This window comes from Montipora capricornis, chromosome 6 (assembly GCF_036669925.1).
Source record: "Montipora capricornis isolate CH-2021 chromosome 6, ASM3666992v2, whole genome shotgun sequence".
Taxonomy (NCBI): Eukaryota; Metazoa; Cnidaria; class Anthozoa; order Scleractinia; family Acroporidae; genus Montipora; species Montipora capricornis.
Window position 1 is genome coordinate 26,792,144 of NC_090888.1, and position 20,000 is coordinate 26,812,143.

General features: G+C 38.3%; 2 protein-coding genes across 2 annotated transcripts in view; one reads left to right on the forward strand and one right to left on the reverse strand.

Annotated features, from left to right (window-relative positions):
- Positions 1–9,366, reverse strand: part of LOC138051873 (SUZ RNA-binding domain-containing-like) — a 27,921-nt gene extending 18,555 nt beyond the window's left edge. The window contains exons 1-3 of the mRNA XM_068898165.1: positions 9,287–9,366; positions 5,863–5,939; positions 3,797–3,872 (exon numbers count right to left, since the gene is read on the reverse strand). Coding sequence (XP_068754266.1) covers positions 3,797–3,872; positions 5,863–5,939; positions 9,287–9,349 — 216 coding nt within the window. The 5' untranslated portion in view covers positions 9,350–9,366. The remainder of the gene's footprint in view (positions 1–3,796; positions 3,873–5,862; positions 5,940–9,286) is intronic.
- A 16-nt stretch (positions 9,367–9,382) lies between these two features.
- On the forward strand, positions 9,383–17,840 carry LOC138051872 (cytosolic acyl coenzyme A thioester hydrolase-like). The gene is made up of 4 exons (XM_068898163.1): positions 9,383–10,009; positions 11,004–11,235; positions 12,969–13,094; positions 17,064–17,840. The coding sequence occupies exons 1-4, from the start codon at positions 9,440–9,442 to the stop codon at positions 17,234–17,236; spliced, it is 1,101 nt and encodes a 366-aa protein (XP_068754264.1). The 5' UTR covers positions 9,383–9,439; the 3' UTR covers positions 17,237–17,840.
- Positions 17,841–20,000: the final 2,160 nt, after the last annotated feature.

Below are 20,000 nucleotides of genomic sequence, written 5' to 3' on the forward strand. Positions count from 1 at the left end.
TCATTAAGGGTCGGGCACCGGGCAGACTCACCAGGTGTGGATATGACTTTGGCTGGCTGTATTTATAAAACTGTTGCAAAGATGGAGTAAACAAAATACAGTTTTGTCGTTTTCTTGATGTATTCTCATGTCAAAATGTCAGAATTTCATACGCTGCGTTCAATTCAACTCAGAACGAATCGCCCCATAACCCATTGCAAAAGGAAATGCTCTGACTCCATAAAAGACCACCTCAAATGTCCCAATGTTGCGTGCTTTGCTATGGCAGCTCCAATCGCTTCAGAATGCAGGAAAATTAACACATCTCTGCAACTCTTAAAAGAATTTAAAAAACGTCTGGGTGTTAAACCCATGTGCCCCCCTGCTTCGAACCTTCATGAAACCCCTGATACACTTCCAACATCTAAACAATAGAGTCAAAAAACGGTGGTGGTAAATTAAGATAGCGGGGACACATATCGCGATCTTCTTATAGTTTTGCCTATGTGCGAGCCATCAATATTTCGTGGTATTGCCGTCTCACTTTTGCTGCCTGTGATTGGTTCTAATGTTGAAATTGACATTGTTGCACTGAATTGGGTTGCTGATGTATGCAAACAAATACGTTTCACAGGTAGAAAGAATTGAAATTTCAATCAGGCGTGGGTTGATTAGTTTCCAGTTTTATTTATCCTTATAAATGATGGATCGCGATACAAAACAAATTGCAATTTTGAGATGGCAATACCACATTATATTGACAGCGTTGGGAGAAAATATATTCCGTATTGGGCTCCGTCGCTTCACGACTCCGCCCAATACGGAATATATTTTCTCCCAACTAGCCGTCAAATTATTATAATGTGGTGTTGCCGTCTCAAAATTGCACTTTGTTTTTAATATGTGTTCAGTGGCCAAAGGATTATAGCTTTCAAGTTGGCTACTCTATATATATATATTTACTTTCACAATGGGCAAGAAAATGAATACCGGTATAAATTTACAGGTATGTTAATATAACTATAAATACATAAATTCAAATACAGAGTGCATGTTACATATATGTTGCAGTTAATTTTTGTTTTCAGTTAATTTCTATTTTCAACTAGTTAGTTTTTTTTAACTAGGTGATTTTATTTCCAACTAGTTAGTTTTTTTCTAACTAGGTGATTTTATTTTTAACTAGGTAATATTTTTTTAACTAGGTAAAATTTTCAAAAACTGCGTAAACTTTTTTTCTCTGGTGCTATTGAAGGCCAACAAATTTTAGTGATTAAGGTCAAATGCACTTATTTTGAATGATTAGCTTTCATGTAAGGTTAGGGAGACTGCCTGCATTTTAGGAATTAGGGTTAAGCTTTCAATTTAGTGATTAGGGTTATGCACCATTTTATTTGAAACAGTTAGCATACCAGGAGGCGAATGACAACTGCAGACTGTCTATAAATATTGCTGATATTTTAAACAGTATTTAAGTCTAACCACCCACTTGATTAGCGCTGATAGGCAGTATTTAAGTCTAAGCAACCATTTTAAAATAGTTAGCTTTCAATAACTGAGTTAGGATTAGTCTGCAGTCAGTGTACAAGTGTGAGACACTGCATTCCATGCATGGGATTGGCATGTATTGTAGTGATTTGAGTAATCAATTATCTGAAGTGTTTAGTCTAAAACAACCGTTGTCTTGGTCATTGGGTTAAGAATATTGGTCCCTGGTTATTGGAAGTAATGCATTCTTTCACTTGTAGGATAAAGGGGTTAGATTGTAAAGAAGCTGTGGTGCTGTGTCGGTGGGAAAGTGAAGTAAAAGAAAGGATTTATCAAGGGAAGTTGATATGGGAAATTGACCACTGTGAAGAAATTTGAAAGCTGGCATTTTGATTGTTAGCCCTTCCTCAGAGCTCAAGCCTTTTTTTGTCTTTCACATAGTAGGACTACTTTTTGAAATGAAAAAATAGTGATATTTTTTTATGATTCCTTTGGAAATATAACTTGTTTAATACAAGATTGATAAATATTTCTCTCTCAGATTTTCAATTAACAAGAGCAGTATACTACCGGAAAGTAACTACATTACAATAACGTTACAATGGTATTATTATTTGGTACTGCTACAATATGAATAAACTTCAATTTACCTTGAAAGAAAATTTGTTTACTCATTTTGCAAAATGGCCTGTTTACATGCTACAGATCCAATCTAGTGGGAGAAATAGGTGATTGGAGTTTTCCAAACTTGGTCACTACTCGGGCAGAATGGTTTTTTTTTTTTTTATATCAGTTACTTTTCCTTAAAGCAACTACTGTTTTTCACACTTGTGTCCTCTGTGAGAAATTCGACTATGTACTTGGGACAAGATTTGAAACAGTTCCCATTTTAGAGCTACTTTCTTGATGTTTGCCGTTGCTGTAAGCCCATTTCTTTTAAGTTATCATCTCATGTTCCCAGTTTGTTAATTGTTTCTTCTCAGATCGATCTTCGTTTCCTGACAGGCCGAGTTTCTTCTGTGTTTTTCTTTCAAGAAACGTTTGCCCTTCCTGTAAAAATCATCTTCTGAATAACAAGTTATTTGCAAGTCTTTTCAATTCCTGTATTTCTCCATAGAAATCGATTTCATTTACACTATTGCATTGGCGTGACTCCTCCATTTTATCAGTGCTACAAGATTTACAACATGTGCATGGCTCTGGTGTCCAAATGTAAATAAATTAAAGTTTGGACCGAGAGTGGCCTGGGATGAATAGTAAAATATTTAATTATAAATTATGATGAGAAGTTTGCTTGAGTTGCTTGTGTGGTCAAGTGGATAAGAGAGTGGACAGCAGATCCAGAGATAGGGTTCAAGTTCAAGTTCGGGTGAGTGAAAAAAAAAGTCTTGACAAGTATGGATTGTCTGTGAGAAGTGCTGTAAAAGGGGGTGGGCATAATGGATATCCAAGGGGGGAGGTAACTGGAAGGTAAGGGGGGATAGATCCGTGAAGAAAGGGTGGGGTAGGATAGGGATAATAGGGGAAGATGAGGGACGGGTAGGACAAGTAGAACGGAGAAGGGCAGAGTTTCGTTCTTTTTTCATAGCCCCTAAAAAACCAAGCCCCTGTTTTTTAACTACACCCCTTAAAAAGGAAAATCCCTTTTTTAGACAGTTGATTAAAAAAAACCTAGTTAAAAAAAATTACCTAGTTTAAAAAAAAATTACCTAGTTAAAAAAAATTAACTAGTTAGAAAAAAAAAATTAACTGAAATGAAAAATTAACTGCAACATATACGTGTTGTACACACTACACTGAACTAAAGAAAACTAAACTAATCTAAACTAAACTAAACTATAAAACTACACTAATTAAAACTAAACTACTGTAAAGAGGTGTAAATACGTGTAGGAGGTAAATCTTAATTCTTGTTACAAATGATTTTTGTCTGATGCTCTCATTCATTGAACTTATCCTTGTTCCTGCTTGATTAAGGTAGTATCTACGGGTATGTTCAATGTTGGGAACAGTTGGCACTGAGATGACATCAAAACGAAAAAAATGTAAATGTAAATGCTTTGTTTATAGTGGAAGTGCACTTGCATGCATGTATTTATCAAGCTAGTTAATACAGGCACTCCACTTCAAACAATGTGAAAGAAACAATTCAAACTTAAACGGAAACATTGTTAAGAACCCCAAATGGCAGGAGGCAACCAGTTGGCTATTTACAAATCCAAACCAGAGGTCGATCAGAACAGGATTTGAACGCGGAGCAGCCACATGCAAATCCAATGCCCTAACCACTGGACCATGCAAGGCATACGGTATTAATACTGTGCAGTACCTGTGGTTTATACAGGGTTCTGTGTGAATCCTCTTGCATCATTACTGATGATGAACTGTTCTTGTTTTCTTGTAACCTAAGTGAAATGACAATACATAAAAATTCGCCATTTTTCATCGAAAAGCCCCGAAATTCGCGAATTTCGTCGAATTAGGCTCTCATTACTTTTGCACAATACTGTAAACAAATGCAGTGCTATCAGCTGACTATGGCATTTTACATACATTCTATGTTTTAACTTACTAATTGCATGTACATGTACAGCACAGGATCATAATTATTGTGTTTAAATGTTCTTCCTTGGAGTCTTGTAAATTACATGTAAGCCTAAAATACAATTACATACATGTACATTGATCTCCTAACACTGTTAAACCAAATAAGAGAGGAAGATACAATAATTATTTAAAGTTCATTTTTTTCCTCCAATTAAAAGGGCTGCTGTAAATCTTTTCTTTTCAGTAAGTTATGCTAAAATTGGTTTCAGTCTGCTGCTGACAGATCTCTAATATTGCATCCTGTTCCACAGTTCTAAGAGATCTAGCTCCTGCATTGTCTGCTGCCAACATTAGCAGACTCAGTTATTGGTATCAAAATACTTAAAATTAAAGACAATTTGACTGACAGGTTCTTTTCGAGTGTAAAAGTTCAATTTCAAATAAGTAAAATTCCATACCAAGACCACCAATAACTGTAAAGGACTACACGTATGAATTCACATAATCAAATACCTGTACGTTGCAATATCAAACAAGAAACTTGAGAATTTACATGTACAATTAAGCCCTGAATAGTTTTGGGACTTAGAGAAAAAAGCCAGTGGAGCTCTATCTTAGAAGGAGCCCCTTTGAAAAATGGGCCCAAGATGGAGCCGTTTCTAAAGCATGAAAGGCTTAAAGTATTGACCCCTGAGAATGAGACTTTAATAATAGATTTTACTCTGTCTAACACCTGACAATTTTACTCATCAATGGGGCATCCTTGGGCATTTGAGGCATCAATGGGATAAGTGATTTAGCTCATCAATGGGCATTGCCTCAGGAGTTAATGGGTTAAACAGTGTTCGAAATTAGTGGTCGTCCAGTCGTCCCAGATGACAAGAAAGTTCCACCAGGCAACAAGTTTTTGGTAGAATTTAAAGTCTGGTTGCCCAAGAAAAAAACTCAATGGACAACCCCACCAAAAATACAAAACGAATTTATCACAAGCAGCACCCGACTTACTTGAGGAGCAAGGATGGCACAGTTGGTTAGTGCGCGACCTTGGTGCAAGAGGTCCTGAGTTCGATTCCCGGATCTCGCATCCTTGTTTTGACTTCTTTCCTTTCCGTGTAGCTAAGTACATGTAGCTTTAAATACCCGTAAAACGGAGCACTGATGGAGAGGGGGGAGTAAAATGACCGCACCGTTGACCTCAGGTTTGTCAGTTGAATTATTGTTACAAGTTATCAACGTTAAATATGGTTACTTTACTTTTTATGATATTGTCAATATCATCTGATAGGAGTGTGAAGTTAACAAAAAATTTAATAATAATAATAATAAATTTGCCGCAGCTGAGCATTTTCCCGTGTTTTGAATATCTGTGGCTTTTACAAAACATTGTTAGATAGGAAAATGCAGGAGACAATATATTACAAACATTTAGGCGATGGACTTCCAAAAAAAAAAAAAAACCACAGGCACATGCTAAGAACTATGGGATACTCAAGCTCCATTGCCATGTGATTGCATCTCAACACAGACTGCAGTTAATCCTCGGGGGTATTCTAATGGACAACCAAGGATTTATAAGTGCAACCTTATTCACGGGTGTGGTTGCCCGACTTTTGAAACAGGGACAACCTGGTTTTTTTTTTTTTAATTTCGAGCACTGGGTTAAACATTGTAAGTCACCGCACAATAGCTCCTGTTACTCATTCCACAAATTAACATCTACCATTATCTATGAATAGAGCTAAACAAAAACAACAAAAAAAGGATTTCTGGACTTAAATTTTCTTTTTTATCAAGGAAAACAACAATTCTTAATTATGAAAAAACATAGGGATATGTTGACTCTCTTACTTCATTGATGGAGCTGGTGGTTTTTGGTCCTTTTTTCTGACCTGTTTTTCTCTTTCCTCCATTCTCCTTTCCAACTCCTTATAAAGAATTCAGAACAAAGAAAATAATTGGAGCTACACATAGGATAAAGACTGTTTAATTTTAACTGTTACAATATCTGAGGCTATTTTTTATTGCTTTCCCCAGGCAACCTAAAATTAATGTACATGTAGCAGGCGTTCAAATTTATAGCTTTTGGATGTTCACTAACCAGTGGTCAGGCACTTTTCTTTATGTTCTCCCTTTTACAGCTAAAAAATAAACTGGTCAAGAACATTACAAAATAATACTAAAATTAAAAGAAAAATTACTAGCACTTCAGACAGGCATATCTCAGTTGGTTAATGCATGGCCTTCCGAGCTAAAGGTCGCCAGTTCAATCCCTGTCTCATTCCATCAACATCTGTTTCGACTTTCCTCTGATCCATGTACGTGTAGCTGTAGCTTAAACACCCGTAAAAGGGAGCATTGACGGAGAAAGGGGGAAAAGGTGCACACTGAAGGCCATAAGTTTATCAGTAACTCTAGTTCACAGCCAGTAATGTGTTACCCACATAAAATAACGTCCTTTTACCCCTTAACCTTGTCAAAGGAGATATCTAAAAAGTATAGAAATAAGCACTGCTTCTGTGGTAGGCCAGTCTTTAATCACTTTCCAAAAGCTCTGTCCCCACCATCGTCCATTGTACCTGACTTTCATTTTTTTTTTACAGACAACTTAGGTCAAAAGAAAGATTTAAGGACGTGTTATGATGTATCCTGCCACTCTTCATTTTCATAAAAAATTTAAGGAAGCAAATAAATATATTCAAGAAACAAAGTAATAGAAGTACAATGTAGTAAACAACTTACAGTGATTGTTTAAGTCCACTGCAGGAGCAGTTGTCATGGTTAAAATATTAAATGATCCCTGGAAGTATGATTGGCCAATCTGTTAACCAATCGGGTGAAGGATCAAAGGATCAAAATATTCTCTTTTTTTTTTTTGGCCAATCACAGTAAAGTGCAGATTGTGAACTACAGGCAGAGGACTCATGAAGAAATTATTGTATTAGGCATACTTAATCCCCACTCTCTCAACACTATTTAGATGTACTATTTCCAAAACAAGACCAAGTGTTTCATCGGGGTATCCAAACACTGAGAAACAAATGAAAGCACAAGGCCGTGGGCCGAGTGCTTTTATTGTTTCGAGGTGTTTGGATACCCCAATGAAACAAGAAGCACAACTTCTCATGATCACTCTCAAAGAAATCATCAATAAAGACTTCCAATTAAAATTGTTTGCTATCTAACATTCCTTCCTGGATAATTTCAATATCAAAGATGTTTTTCACTGGCTTAATTAATTTGCATTTATGGTGCAATTTAATTTATTCTGAGATGTGAAAGTTGCATTTACAAGTTCAGTTGTGGTTTAGTCAGGATGTACATGTATACCGCAACAAAGTCTTTCGAGAGATTTCGGCAGCCGAAAAGTGTGGTGGATAAGAAGAAAAGTGTTGATAACGCAGTACCCAAATCAACAGCTTATAAAACCAAATGGTCGTTTAAGGTTTTCAAGGAATGGAAACAGAATCGATTAAAAAAAGTGAAGTCCTGTACTTTGGAACCCGGCGGCCTTTCCAACAACGAAAGACTTTGAAGAAGGATCTGTACAAACTTTGGACACGGCCATTACATAGATGTCTGCATGCAGTCTCAACTACTGACTGTCGAAGTTCGTTCAAGAAGTAAGCAATTCTAAAAGTTATATTACTTCTGAGTAATAAATATTCATTGATTTTGTGCAAGTTGTCATTGTGCATATTTTAGAGGTATATACCACTTTCACTGGAGAGTGGTATATTGCTTTTCATTGGGTATCCAAACACATGCACGTGATGTGGTATACATGCAGTGATTTGTAGTTGACTTTATGAATTATTAATGAGTTTGAGAAGTTCATCTTCCCACCCCACCCCAAATGGCCACTGAAATGAGCAATAACAGGTTGATTTCAGATGATTAATCTCCCCCTGCTTCAAAACATTTTTTTTAGCAAAACGTTTCAACAATAAATGGTCAGGCACCACCTAGCTTACATATTCAGATATTCTACAATCATAGACAACTGTAGTAGGGAAGGTTATGCAAATGAACCACACCAGAGCTGTACTTCAACCCGCTTCTGTTAAAGCTTAAAAGAAAATAATAGTTTCATTTTCTCTTACATTATAGCCCCCCTCCCCCCTATTCAATGTTGGAAGGTACATGTAACTCAACAATTTCCCACTGAAACCATTCAATTTTGCCAACATTGAAGGAGGGGGGAGGGGAGAGAAGCAATGAGGACGTCAAAAGTGCTAGTCCTTCCCAACAGTTTTGTCTATGATTATAGGTTCGCTGACACATCCTTTTAAACCATCTTTCCTACATCAAGTTGAAAGCAAATTAAGTACAATTTCTGCCTCTGTCAATACTTTAGTCAGAGACCACAGATTGACTTGCTTTTTTTCTCTTTTCAGTGGTTTTTGTTTGAGGTGTCTTGTGTAAGACTCTAGATCCCATTCCTGCTTACCCTTTTGTGCCCTTTCTTCTCATTTATTCTTTTCTATCTCGTGTTTGCGCATTACATGTATTCATTTTTGAACCATCATTATGAAGCCCACGTAACATGAAACCTCAAGGTCAAGTTTCAAACCTTACGTTGTTGTGATTCAATTCCTTACCCACATTAGTAAACTCAGATCGTCAAAGTCTCAATTCCAGAAAACACAAAGAGAGAAATGACTTCGGTATGGATATGTTCGAAGGGAAATGTTAAAGCTAATTTAATTCGAACGGATCACTTCACTTCGCTTTTCCTATTATGATGTACATATTACGAAGATTTGATAGCACAGGTGAAGCTGCCAATGCAACTATTCCTTTGTAATTTTTGTAATTATAACCTGCTTTATCAAATAAAGAATTGATTGATTGAAGCACTGGTCACAGTTTTTCAATCATTGTAGTCGTCACCGTACAATACTGTATGTTAATTTGCAGGTGTAAACATCATCAGTCGACAGAAATCTATTTAATCCACTTTTCAATTCATCATGCATGCATGTATTCTCCCAGTCAATCGCACAGGTATTTTACCTAATTTAAGAATTTAAAATTTATTCCTTCGTAATTCAGTCCAAATAATGCCTGGACACTTCGTTTCGCCCTTGATACAGTACAAAGAACAACTTCGAATCAATGGAGATCGATTCTCTGGTCAATCACCGAACAATTAAAAACACTCCCTTCTATTATACTTTTTACGGCACTTCCTCTTACTAAAGGAAAAAAAAGGGACTGTGAGGTTTGTAATACTTAAAAAATGGTTAGAAGATACGATCAATAATTTTTTTACCCCAGAATCGGCCATGTCCTCCCAGCTATCCCAAATATCTTCATCGTCTTCCTCTGCCGCCATTGTACAGCTCACTTCCGATGAAATCAAACGCATGCTCAAATGTAATTACCGCTGCCGGAGTTGTCAAACGAAAAACGGAAATAAAGTAAGATGGCGAAAAGAAAGGCAGATAGGTGCAGAGACAGTTTCGAGGACAACTTAAAGGGTCAAGAAGACACGATTTCTCGAGGTTCAATCGAAGTATGCCGTATTATGCATCCTGATGATGCTAATATCGCAGGGAACGTCCATGGGGGAACGGCGTTGAAACTAATCGAGGAAGGAGGTTTTATAATTGCAACTCGTCATTGCAACAAACATGCGATCGGAGATAACAAACAACCAGTGATAGCCGCTTTAGCTCGCGTTGAAAGGACGGACTTTTTAGAGCCGATGTACATCGGTGAAGTCGCTCAGGTCTACGTAGAGCTAGGTTACGCTTCGAAGCACTCTTTAGAAGTAAAAGCGTTTGTCTGGGCTGAAAATCTCACAAGTGGTAGGCGACGGTTGACCAATCGCGCATGTCTTTGGTATGTACCGGTCACCGGAAGTGAAGATGCCAGAGTCATTGCGGAAGTACCTCCGATGGAGTATTCCAGTATTGAAGAAGAAGAAGACGGCAGGAAGCGCTATGAAAGGCAGAAGAGGGCCAGACTGGACAAGGAGGATCATTTAAAGGAGGTATGATAATAGTTCTTTTATTTGTCCTGAAAACAAGAGGAAATAGATGATGCAATCATTGTATCATTACTCTTTTGCTCCTAAATTACACCTCAAGTGTGTTGACTTGTTAAAATAAATGATTCTCTCCCTTTTTTTTTACGAAAAACTCAGATTCAGATCTGGTTTTTTTTAGCTGTAGAGATCTAGATCATTTATCACCTGGAGCTAACAGTTCCTACAGTGTACGGATTCCTCAAGGCGTTTTCAGATGTGATCGATGGAGCTTTGACCGCCAATACATTTTCATCGATGAATCAACGGGCATAACAGTTTCAAAGAAATTGATCATTTTATTTTAAGTACATATTCGAGGGGAGGGATGAGACTTTATTTTTGTGCAATTTGAAATCTGCAAGGGTACTGCACCAGCAATTAAGAGACAATAGATTGAATATTAATTCTTGAACATTAATTAGCTGGACCCCCAAAATTTTGCAATGGACTCCCAAATTTTTCAAAAAGGGGTCCAGAGGACCCCAAATCTGAAAACCTGGATACATCTCTGCAATGTACATGTAGTCCCTGCACTAATATGCATCAGTCAGTGAAGACTGTGCCCTGTACCTCCACCCCCAGCTCTGATATAGCGTGGCATTTGACAGTAAGCACTGACTGCTTAAGTTGTAAAATGTCATTTCTTAGTCGGATTGGACTTGAACCAATAAATTCCATGACTGCTACTATGTATCTCCTGCCTATGCTGATTTTTCTTGAAAGAGCATGTTGACAACCCATTAGCAGGGATAACTTACATACAGTGTATGGGCACCTAATCAGTTTTCCAGCCAGACTGAATTGAGTGGAATTGAGGTAAGATTATCTATCCCTTAGCTTTCTATCAGTCCCCAAAGAAAACTGTCACTTCATAGTTTGACAACGAAACTCTCGCTGATTTATTAAAATACAAGTAGAGTGCAATAATTATGATCTCTTGTTCTCTTGCCACTCTCAGTCATCACCATTCAATGGAGAGCTGATGACATCTCTGATGCAGCCAGATGGAGGCAAAGTTTCACGTTACGGTGTAGCCAATTCGCAGTCATCTCTGATCCACTCTGTGCAACCATCAGACTGTACAAATGCAGGATACGTGCAAGGTGGTGTAACTATGAAAATGATGGATGAAGTAGCTGGAATCGTAGCATTTCGACACTGTAAGACAAATGTCGTGACAGCATCGATTGGTAAGATTCAGCTGAAATTTCATTGTGGGTAAAGTGGCCAGTAGATTTTCATAGACCATTTTCTTAAATGGTGACTTCCTAATTACATTCTTTTGTATTTATGTTAATTAGACCTACTGCCTTCATTTTGAAACAATATCCTTTTGAAATTTGATCGCGGTAGTGAGGCTAGAAAGGCTTATTAGCATTAGAACAGAGGAATCTTTTCTTTGGCCGCCATTATGAAAGAGGTCTATATTCCCCTGTACGTGCTTCCCATAGACAGAAAATTCCAGTAGATTTCAAATTTCATTCAGCACCTTTTGGTTAAACTGTTATATAAAGCAAAGTACATGTACCTTTTGGAACCTCTTGTGATCAAGTTCTTCGTGTACATTAAAGAAAGAGAAAATTTTTGATGTATTGTTAGCTCCTGAAAAATGAGATTTTTGGAAATTTGAGATTGTCGTGTTGCATCAGGGACTTAAGAGTCTTACAAAATGTATGTGTATTTCATGTTTGTTGTTGTTTCTAATAGCGAGGTCCCCTATTAATTCTTGGTCAGTGAGTTCATACTAGGTGTGGCATGGATGTCATTGTCTCCGTCATCCAAAAGTAAAATAACAGATGAATGAAGGGTTTAGTTTATAAAAAAAACTGTCCAATGTTGCATCGGTGGGGAGTAAAACACAAACAAGCCCTCGGCAATGAAAGGGTTAAGAAAGATCTGTGACCTGATGTTTAAGGCCTGGGCCACACGTTGAACTTCACACAAGACGACCTACATGTAAATTGAACAATGTACATGTAAGTTCATGATAAGTCCTAGAGATAATCAGATTTGACTCAATTTAGTTTGACAAACTGTATTTGGATCAAGCAACACATTATATCCATCTGCCTCAAAAGGATTGATCGTGTGAAAATTGAGTCTGGAACATTAATGTCGGACCTCTCACAAGTCAAACTTAACTCATACTTTAAAATGACAATGTACAATATTTCACTTATGCAGTTGGATGTTAACTTTGACATTTGACCCAACAATCTCAATTTAGGTTGACCCAAATTAATTTGGGTCAAACCCAAACTACCATTCAGCACTTCGTCTCATGTGAAGTTTGACGTCTGGCCCACTGGCCTATTTTTTTGTTACCTTAACCCTTTGATGCCCAAACCAGCCTAAAACGGCCAGACTTAGGATTTTACTCAGTCTAACGCCAGATGATTTTACTCATTGATCAATGGGGAACACCTGGGAGTCAATGGGTTAAGGTGGTTAATTTATGTACCTTTAGCAACTGGTACAGTCATAAAACCAAAAGAAGAATCTGCAGGAAACAAGGTGACTTATGACATCCTTATTTATATTATGTATGGGAATTTGTGTAAATGTGAGTACACTTTTTGATTTATGGGCACGAGTGATCATTTTGAAAGTTCTCAGTATATGAGGTATGATCATGAGCAAGTGGATAGATTTTTATTCATTTATTGAATACTCATTGTTGAGTATATAATATTATCCCCTGGAGGTTCCCTCACGGAGGACTAAAAGTCATCTGGTATTAGACCGAGTAAAATGCATACAGTAAGTGGTCTTCTTAGGAAGTGGGTACTGGGATATGCAGTTGTGATGGTCATAGATCATAATATGCTTTCTGAGTATAATAATCAGCACAATAAGGCACCATCAGATTCTGTTTGCATGGCCTTGTAAATTATAATTACCTGGTATTTTCTTTTTTTAATAGATGCAATAGATTTTCACTCACCTGTCAAACTGGGACACGTGATGCACTTGAGTGCAAGGGCAACTTTTACCAGTAAGAGATCAATGGAGATCGAAGTTGTTGTTGATGCAAGAGATTATATTTCAGGTAAAAAAATATATATATATATAGGAGATTTAGAGTAGGGACAACTTGTCCATTTTGCAGAGTTGCTAATTTTCCTCTTGGGTGAAAGCAAAACTGTACTCTATAATTGCTGCTGCAGTGAGTAAGCCTGAAGGGAACGAACGAGGCAGCTCTCTAAACGGGAGAAGAACACATCTTTTTTCTTCAAAACGCAAGGGGTTGTGGTCAAAGGCGCAAGGAATTGTGGTTTTGCGCGAATGGAGGAATTAAGATATGTGGTATGATCTTGCCAGACAGAAGACTAGAGCCAGCCCTGTTTTGCATCCTCAACCTATAGATAGTTTAACTGTCACGCAACAAGAAAATAAATTCGAAATCATTATATGAAAAAGGCCAAGAACTTGGAATGTTGTAAGAAACAAATCGTTTGACCACCTCTCTAATTTTCAGGTCTATGCGGTACATCGTTTTTGAGTTATTTGTCGAAGCATTTCACACAACTTTATAGACTTTTGTACGGCCATGTGATCCACCAATAAGGCGGTCGGTGATCAACAAAAACATCTGATAAACACATTTCCTGATGCACTGGAAGGACTCAAACCGCTGAGATTCATAGGGATAGACTTTTGTTTTTCAATCAAATGGCAAGTATCGTGGTGTCACGCAAAGGTGAAAATTCGGAGATTGAAAATGCCGTATTTTCATGAATCAACGATGAAATGATATATGAAATGGATCATATATTATTTCATCGTTGATTCATTCCTCACGGGAACATAGGAACCCACAAATGATCAGCTCCCAAGGTCAGTGGCTTCATAGCTCAGTTGGTTAGAGCGTCGCACCGGTATCGCGTGGTCACGCGTTCAAACCCCGTTGAAGTCCTAAATTTTTCAGGCTGCTTTACGCAATAGCAAAAATTGCGTTCATAACTGCGAGGATCATAGGTTCACTTGATTATCTGGTAACGCTGAATGGGAAAGTTTCATCGCCCTGTTTCTTCAAAAAAGACAACATATGTTGATTTTAACGCTCAAAGGAATGCCTAATATCGTTGCCACGGTAACGTTATTTCGGAGGAAAATATAATGTGAGAAATATGCGATGGGTACTTAGTACCCTGGCCAAATTTCGTCTTGATATGATTACCCCAACTATCTAAGGACAGAATATGTTTATTTGTTTGAAAAAAGGAGAAACTATTTCAAACCTCCTTAAATTTGAAAGACAAAGATTTTGGATTAATCTAAGCTAACATGCAAAAAATGAACAAAAATCCACTGTCTGGAAGCAGAGATATAAGCGAGTAAAGTTTGCAAAATCAGGACAAATGAGGGGGTTGCAAGATCGGCATATACGCATGCGTCACCCACTCATTCGAGTGCACGCGCGATTGAAGCTACAGGCCAACACAAATGGATTTAAATGACCATTAAACCGTGTGTGTACAATTTTCGTTGTTTTCGTGAATAGGAGATGTCTATTTATATTCTGTATGTATAGGAATTAGAAGAAAGGTGAGCGAAATAAGTGATATTTGTTTATTTCTGGTGACCCACTTTGAATTGTGAGCTGACGCGAGCATCTTTTAGAATTGCGAGTATGGCTTACGAGCGCGCTCAGCAGAAAACCCTTTCGAGCCTGCTTAATTCCACACAACATTTCTACCATTAGCTCCGTGCGCTGAAGGCGCGCGTGTAGGCTTGAATACAGTACATGTATATTGTGCTAGTACAAGTAGCATATTATGCCTTTTTTGTCTAAATTATGCTAAGATTATGCTCGTTTTTACAAACTATGCTACTTTTTAAAAGTTATGTTCTTTAAAAACCATTGAAAATAAATGCAAAAATGCGTTTTCTTTAATCAGAACCCGCTTATTCTTGTTAGCTATACATATCCTTTCTCTGAAAGGGCTGTATACAAAAGTTTTCGCTCGAATCGGATGGCATAGCTGACGCCATTTTGTAGCCTTCCCCATTAGAGGTATTGGGACCGACATGGTTTGCAATAAAACTTCCGGTTCCCGTGCACCCTGTAGCTAGTCTCAGGCCCCATTTGCGGGCCCAGTAAACTGCAAATACCTCTAAAACATCGAACAACGCTAGCGTATAATTGGGATTTGGGAATCAACGTGCTTGTGAAAACTAAAAAAAAGATGATCCGTTGATCATCAAAATATGCGAATTATGCGAGCAGTGCTATTAAAAAAAAAAAACAGGAAAAATATGCTAGTTTTCTCAAATTATGCCAAAAATTCTGCCAGCACAATCTATTCGAGCCTACAATAGGTAAGAAATATGGTAACCCACCTGTGCGAGTAAATTTGGTTTTGGTCACCGTATGACAGTAGGTACGTCCATCCCTCCATGTACAGTGTAGGCCAATTTGACCAGTATCGCTTGACCATATTGTGGGCTCAAGTGTAGAGCTCATCGATGCGGCCATACGCCAGCAAGTTTACAGCGTACATATGATATTGGACATGGTCAATAGACCATATTCGTATTCTCAGTATTGGACTGGAACTAGCTTGCAATGGAGGCTAATGCGGGGGAATCTCAAATGCAAATACATTTTAATATATTTCCCTGCATTAGCCTCCATTGCAAGCTACACTGTAGTTCCAGTCCAATACTGAGAATACGAATAGTGAAAACAAGGTATCCGCTCTGACCAATATCACGTGACCGTATCGCGAGCTCAAAATTAAAGCTCATCGAGGGAAGCCGACCAGGTGCTGGGTTTCGATTGGATTGCAGGCTTACATGTAGGCCAGGTTAACTTATTGTAATAATGAATAACGCGGAAGCTCCGCTTTTAAGCTTGGCTAAATCTATAGATCATTTTCACTGCGACGCAGCAAAAAATAAAATGGAAACCATTCAATGAAATAAGCTAAGAACATGGATTGTTGTAGGTGACAAATTCATAACCACCTCACCAATTCTCAGGTCTGTGCGGTACATTGTTTCTGAGTTAGTTTTCGAAGCGTTTGACGCAACGTTATAGAGTTTTGTATCGAACCGCCATGGTGGTGCAACACCGTTGTGCACCAATATGGCCGCCAGAAATCAACAGGAACATCTGGAATTCACTTAGGGATGAAAGTGCTTACTTTGTGCTCGTGAGAAAAAGTTATGTGTATCAACACACCTCCTTAAGTACTTGAAACGCTCAGACTGCTGAAATTCATAGGCATAAACATTTTTTTCAACCAAATAATTATAGCTTTGTATCATCGTGTCAAGCAAGGTAACAATTCGGAAATTCCAAATGCTGTATTTTCGAAACGAAAGAAGTACTGTAATGGAACTTGAAGCTTGAAGATTTATTTCTAGGTCATCGTCAACCTATTATTGATAAAAATTTAAAAAAAAAACCTTGCGATTTTGATTTTAGAATTTGATGACGTCATTATAAAAACCATCTATATATGTTATAGTCGCAGAATATGGAGAGGTTATAGGGTGTGATAGTGGGAAGCGCTGTGGCCTCATAGTTAGTGCGCTCGAATCCGGATCGAGTGGTCCGGGTTCAGGTCCTGGCTGGGGACATTGTGATGTGTTCTTGGGCAAGACACTTTACTCTCACGGTGCCTCTCTCCGCCCAGGTGTATAAATGGGTACCGGCGAGTCTAATGCTGGGGGTAACCCTGCGATGGCCTGGCATCCCATGCAGGGGGAGGGGGGAGGGGGGGGATAGAAATACTCCTAGTCGCTTTATGCTACAGAAACCAGAGATAAGCGCCGGCCTGATGGGCCTTCTAGGCTCGTAGCAGACTTTACCTTACCCATAGAGTGTGATGCGGAAGTTGCTATGGAAACACAACGATTGAGTAATTTTGTTGAGTACAATGATTATGATAACACGAAATAGGACAGGTTTGCTCGGTTGCCAATATTTTCGTACTGGAACTTTTTTCTGCTAAAGAGATGATTGGTCCTGTAGCTCTAAACTTAACGTTTTGTTCATTTTTCCATTTAGATAAAAGCGTAAGATCATGCAGCGCATTCTTCACGTTTGTCTCACTGGATGATAAAGGACACCCGCAGGCCTTACCGCCATTGGAACCTCTCACAGACGAGGAAAGAACACGTTTTGAGGGTGGGAAGAAAAGATACACACTGCGTAAAGAAATGAGAGCGAGTAACAGTTGATGTCTAAAATCCAAAAGTAAATCTAGCCTTTCACACAATAATGATATATAGTACAGAAAGACGGATAATGTTATGTGTTAACCCCTGTGAAGAGATTTATTTTTTGATGCTCGGGAAAAAAAATCTGAGAGCTCTTTTGCAGGAGTCGCACTCCTACGAACAAGTAATCGGAAGGTCGTCGCTTTGACTCCTGGAAAGAAGCATTCGGAATTTTTTTCTTAGTATCCCCGAAGTAATGTCGAAAAATAACAATCTTCATGATCATGTTATTATTATCAACAAGCCCTTCACTCACATATTACGTTAAAGAAATACCCATCAATTTTGCCCCGTGATCTTCAACCTGTCTCGATGGCAGTGTGCAACTGAAAACTTTGATAAGCCGCGTGGATAGCTATTTATCGTTAAATTATTTGCAGAAAAAAGTAAGTATAATGCGATGAAACTATGAACAGAAAAAAGGCAGGTATACATATTTTTAACGTAAAAGCCGAAGACCATTATTTATATAAAGCTTCAAATTAAATCAAGGCCACTGTGTCTTTAAGGCATTAAGCCAGTGGTCAGTTATTAATATTGAGCATAATAAACTATGAACAAAACATCGTCAGGTACTTTTTAAAATTTTCTGCACGCCAATAACGATTATTTATACAGCTGCGAAGTAAGTAATTTAAAACAGCCTGCATGTGACAAATTTATTTCACTCACGATGCCAGTCTTTGCTTTACTTGCGCTTATTTCAAGCATAATTGCGAGCATTAAATTGAATCTTGGAATAATCCATATACAGGAAAACTACAAAAGAAGAAGACTAAACCTCTTAAGATTGTTATCCACAACTACAAGCACTTTTACTCGAGTAAAACGACTTAGATGCAGACGTGAGAGCAAAGAGAGAGTAGTTTTATCACTTTTTTCTCTCGGTTTCTTGCCAGCTGACTTCGACATTTTTCTACTCTCTCGTTCCACAAACGCACGTGGTGACTTGATGACAAGGCGCTGAAGCAAAGATTGCAGGCTCAAATCGATAGCGCATGCGCGTTCGGTGTATGACATCGTTTTATCCGTTTACGAGCGTTTTCGTGGACGGGTGAAAAGCCTATGTAAACGATGATCGTCTTCGTGTGGACAGAGATAAAATATGCGTTTACTAGCGTTTGCGTTTACAATCGTCTTCGTGTGGACGGGGCCTGAGGCAAGTGCCTTGGTTTGCCTCGTGCTTGCTGCTCCCTTGTTTTCATTAAATGAAGTACGCCTTATTTTTCCTCACCGAAACGAAACAAAACGATATTAGAATTGACACTATTCCTGTTTTTCAAATTGACAGCTGATTTTCTTTAGCAGAGCATATTTCTCAGCTGTTGAACCGGAGTAGGTTTAAGTTTTTTTTTTTTTTTTTTTTGCCGCGTCTCCTTCGCATGGAAAGATATCTTCCTCAGGCTCGATAAGAAGAAATCGGTCTCGTCTATCTGTCATGGCAAAAAAACTCGAAGGGCATGAAGCACTTGACAACGCCCTCTACTCACGCAGCTTTCTCTCTGGCACCCAGGGTAGTAAAACGGACAATTGCGCTGACTTGGCCGAGCCTCCTTGTGCGGTAAAGACCTTTAAATTGAATTTTTAACTCACGAAAGCACTCTGCTGCGTTACTAATGTAGTGCTCTGGAAATTTGGGTTTCATGTATCAAGGCAACATGGGTTCTCCTGATTGGTTAAAATTGGCGGCCCTTGGTTTGTTTCGCGCGCAAAGTGTATCTAAAAATAAATCAATTTGTGACTGTGCTGGGGCAAGGCCGCAAAGTGATTGATCAACACTCTTATCTAATTCACATTTCGTTATTGTTTAAATATCATCTTCATCTTCATCATCATCATTAGGATTGCAGTGAAACAAAAAAAAAAACGGTTACCACTGGTCGTTGGCTGGAGAAGGACAACGACGACGGCTGCAAGAACGTTGTCTAAAAATATTATTTCACGTAACTAATAATTTTTCGATTACTTGTGAGTCGCTCAGCATGGAAAGTGTGAGTCCACATTCCAAGAATAAACTTGGGGAGAGCGGTGTGTATGTAGACCCTTCCACGGTTTTTGACGGGTATCTTGGCTGGGGGGCAAACACGGCTAAATTTACAGTAACTGTATGGGATTTTGACCGACTTTGAACCGCTTTAGCGCCGCTAAAAAGAGACTGATTTCAAACTTCTGCCACTGTTTTAAATAGTTTTATTGATATCATTCATTCAACACAAAATAGGGCCATTAGGAACGTATGACGTCCGTAAAATTAAATAATAAATCTTTTCATGTTGCTTCTAATCTTGCGTATCTGCCGTGATGATTTTAGAAGGGTTTGTATGTGATCTTAAAAATTCGTTTATTGTCGTTGTAGCCTGAATCTGTTCATTATTTTTCATGAAAACAATCTCAGTATAAAATGTCCTTTAAAAGACACTTTCGCTGTGGGAATCCGTCTTTTTTTTACCGGCGCTACAGCGGTTCAAAGTCGGCCAAAATCCCACACATTAACTGTAAATTTACCTGTGTTTGCCTCCCAGCCAAGATGGCGCCAAACACCGTGGAATGGTCTATTTAGAGAGAAAATTGAAAATTCGTCGTCAAGTGCGTGCGTCCTCCACAAGACCTCAAATTTGATCATTTCACGTCGGCAAGACGAGAACGGCAAAGAAATGTATCAAAATGTAAAACGGGCGCGCAGAGCTATTATTTTTGCTCATTAAACCTGTTGTTATGTGGCGTT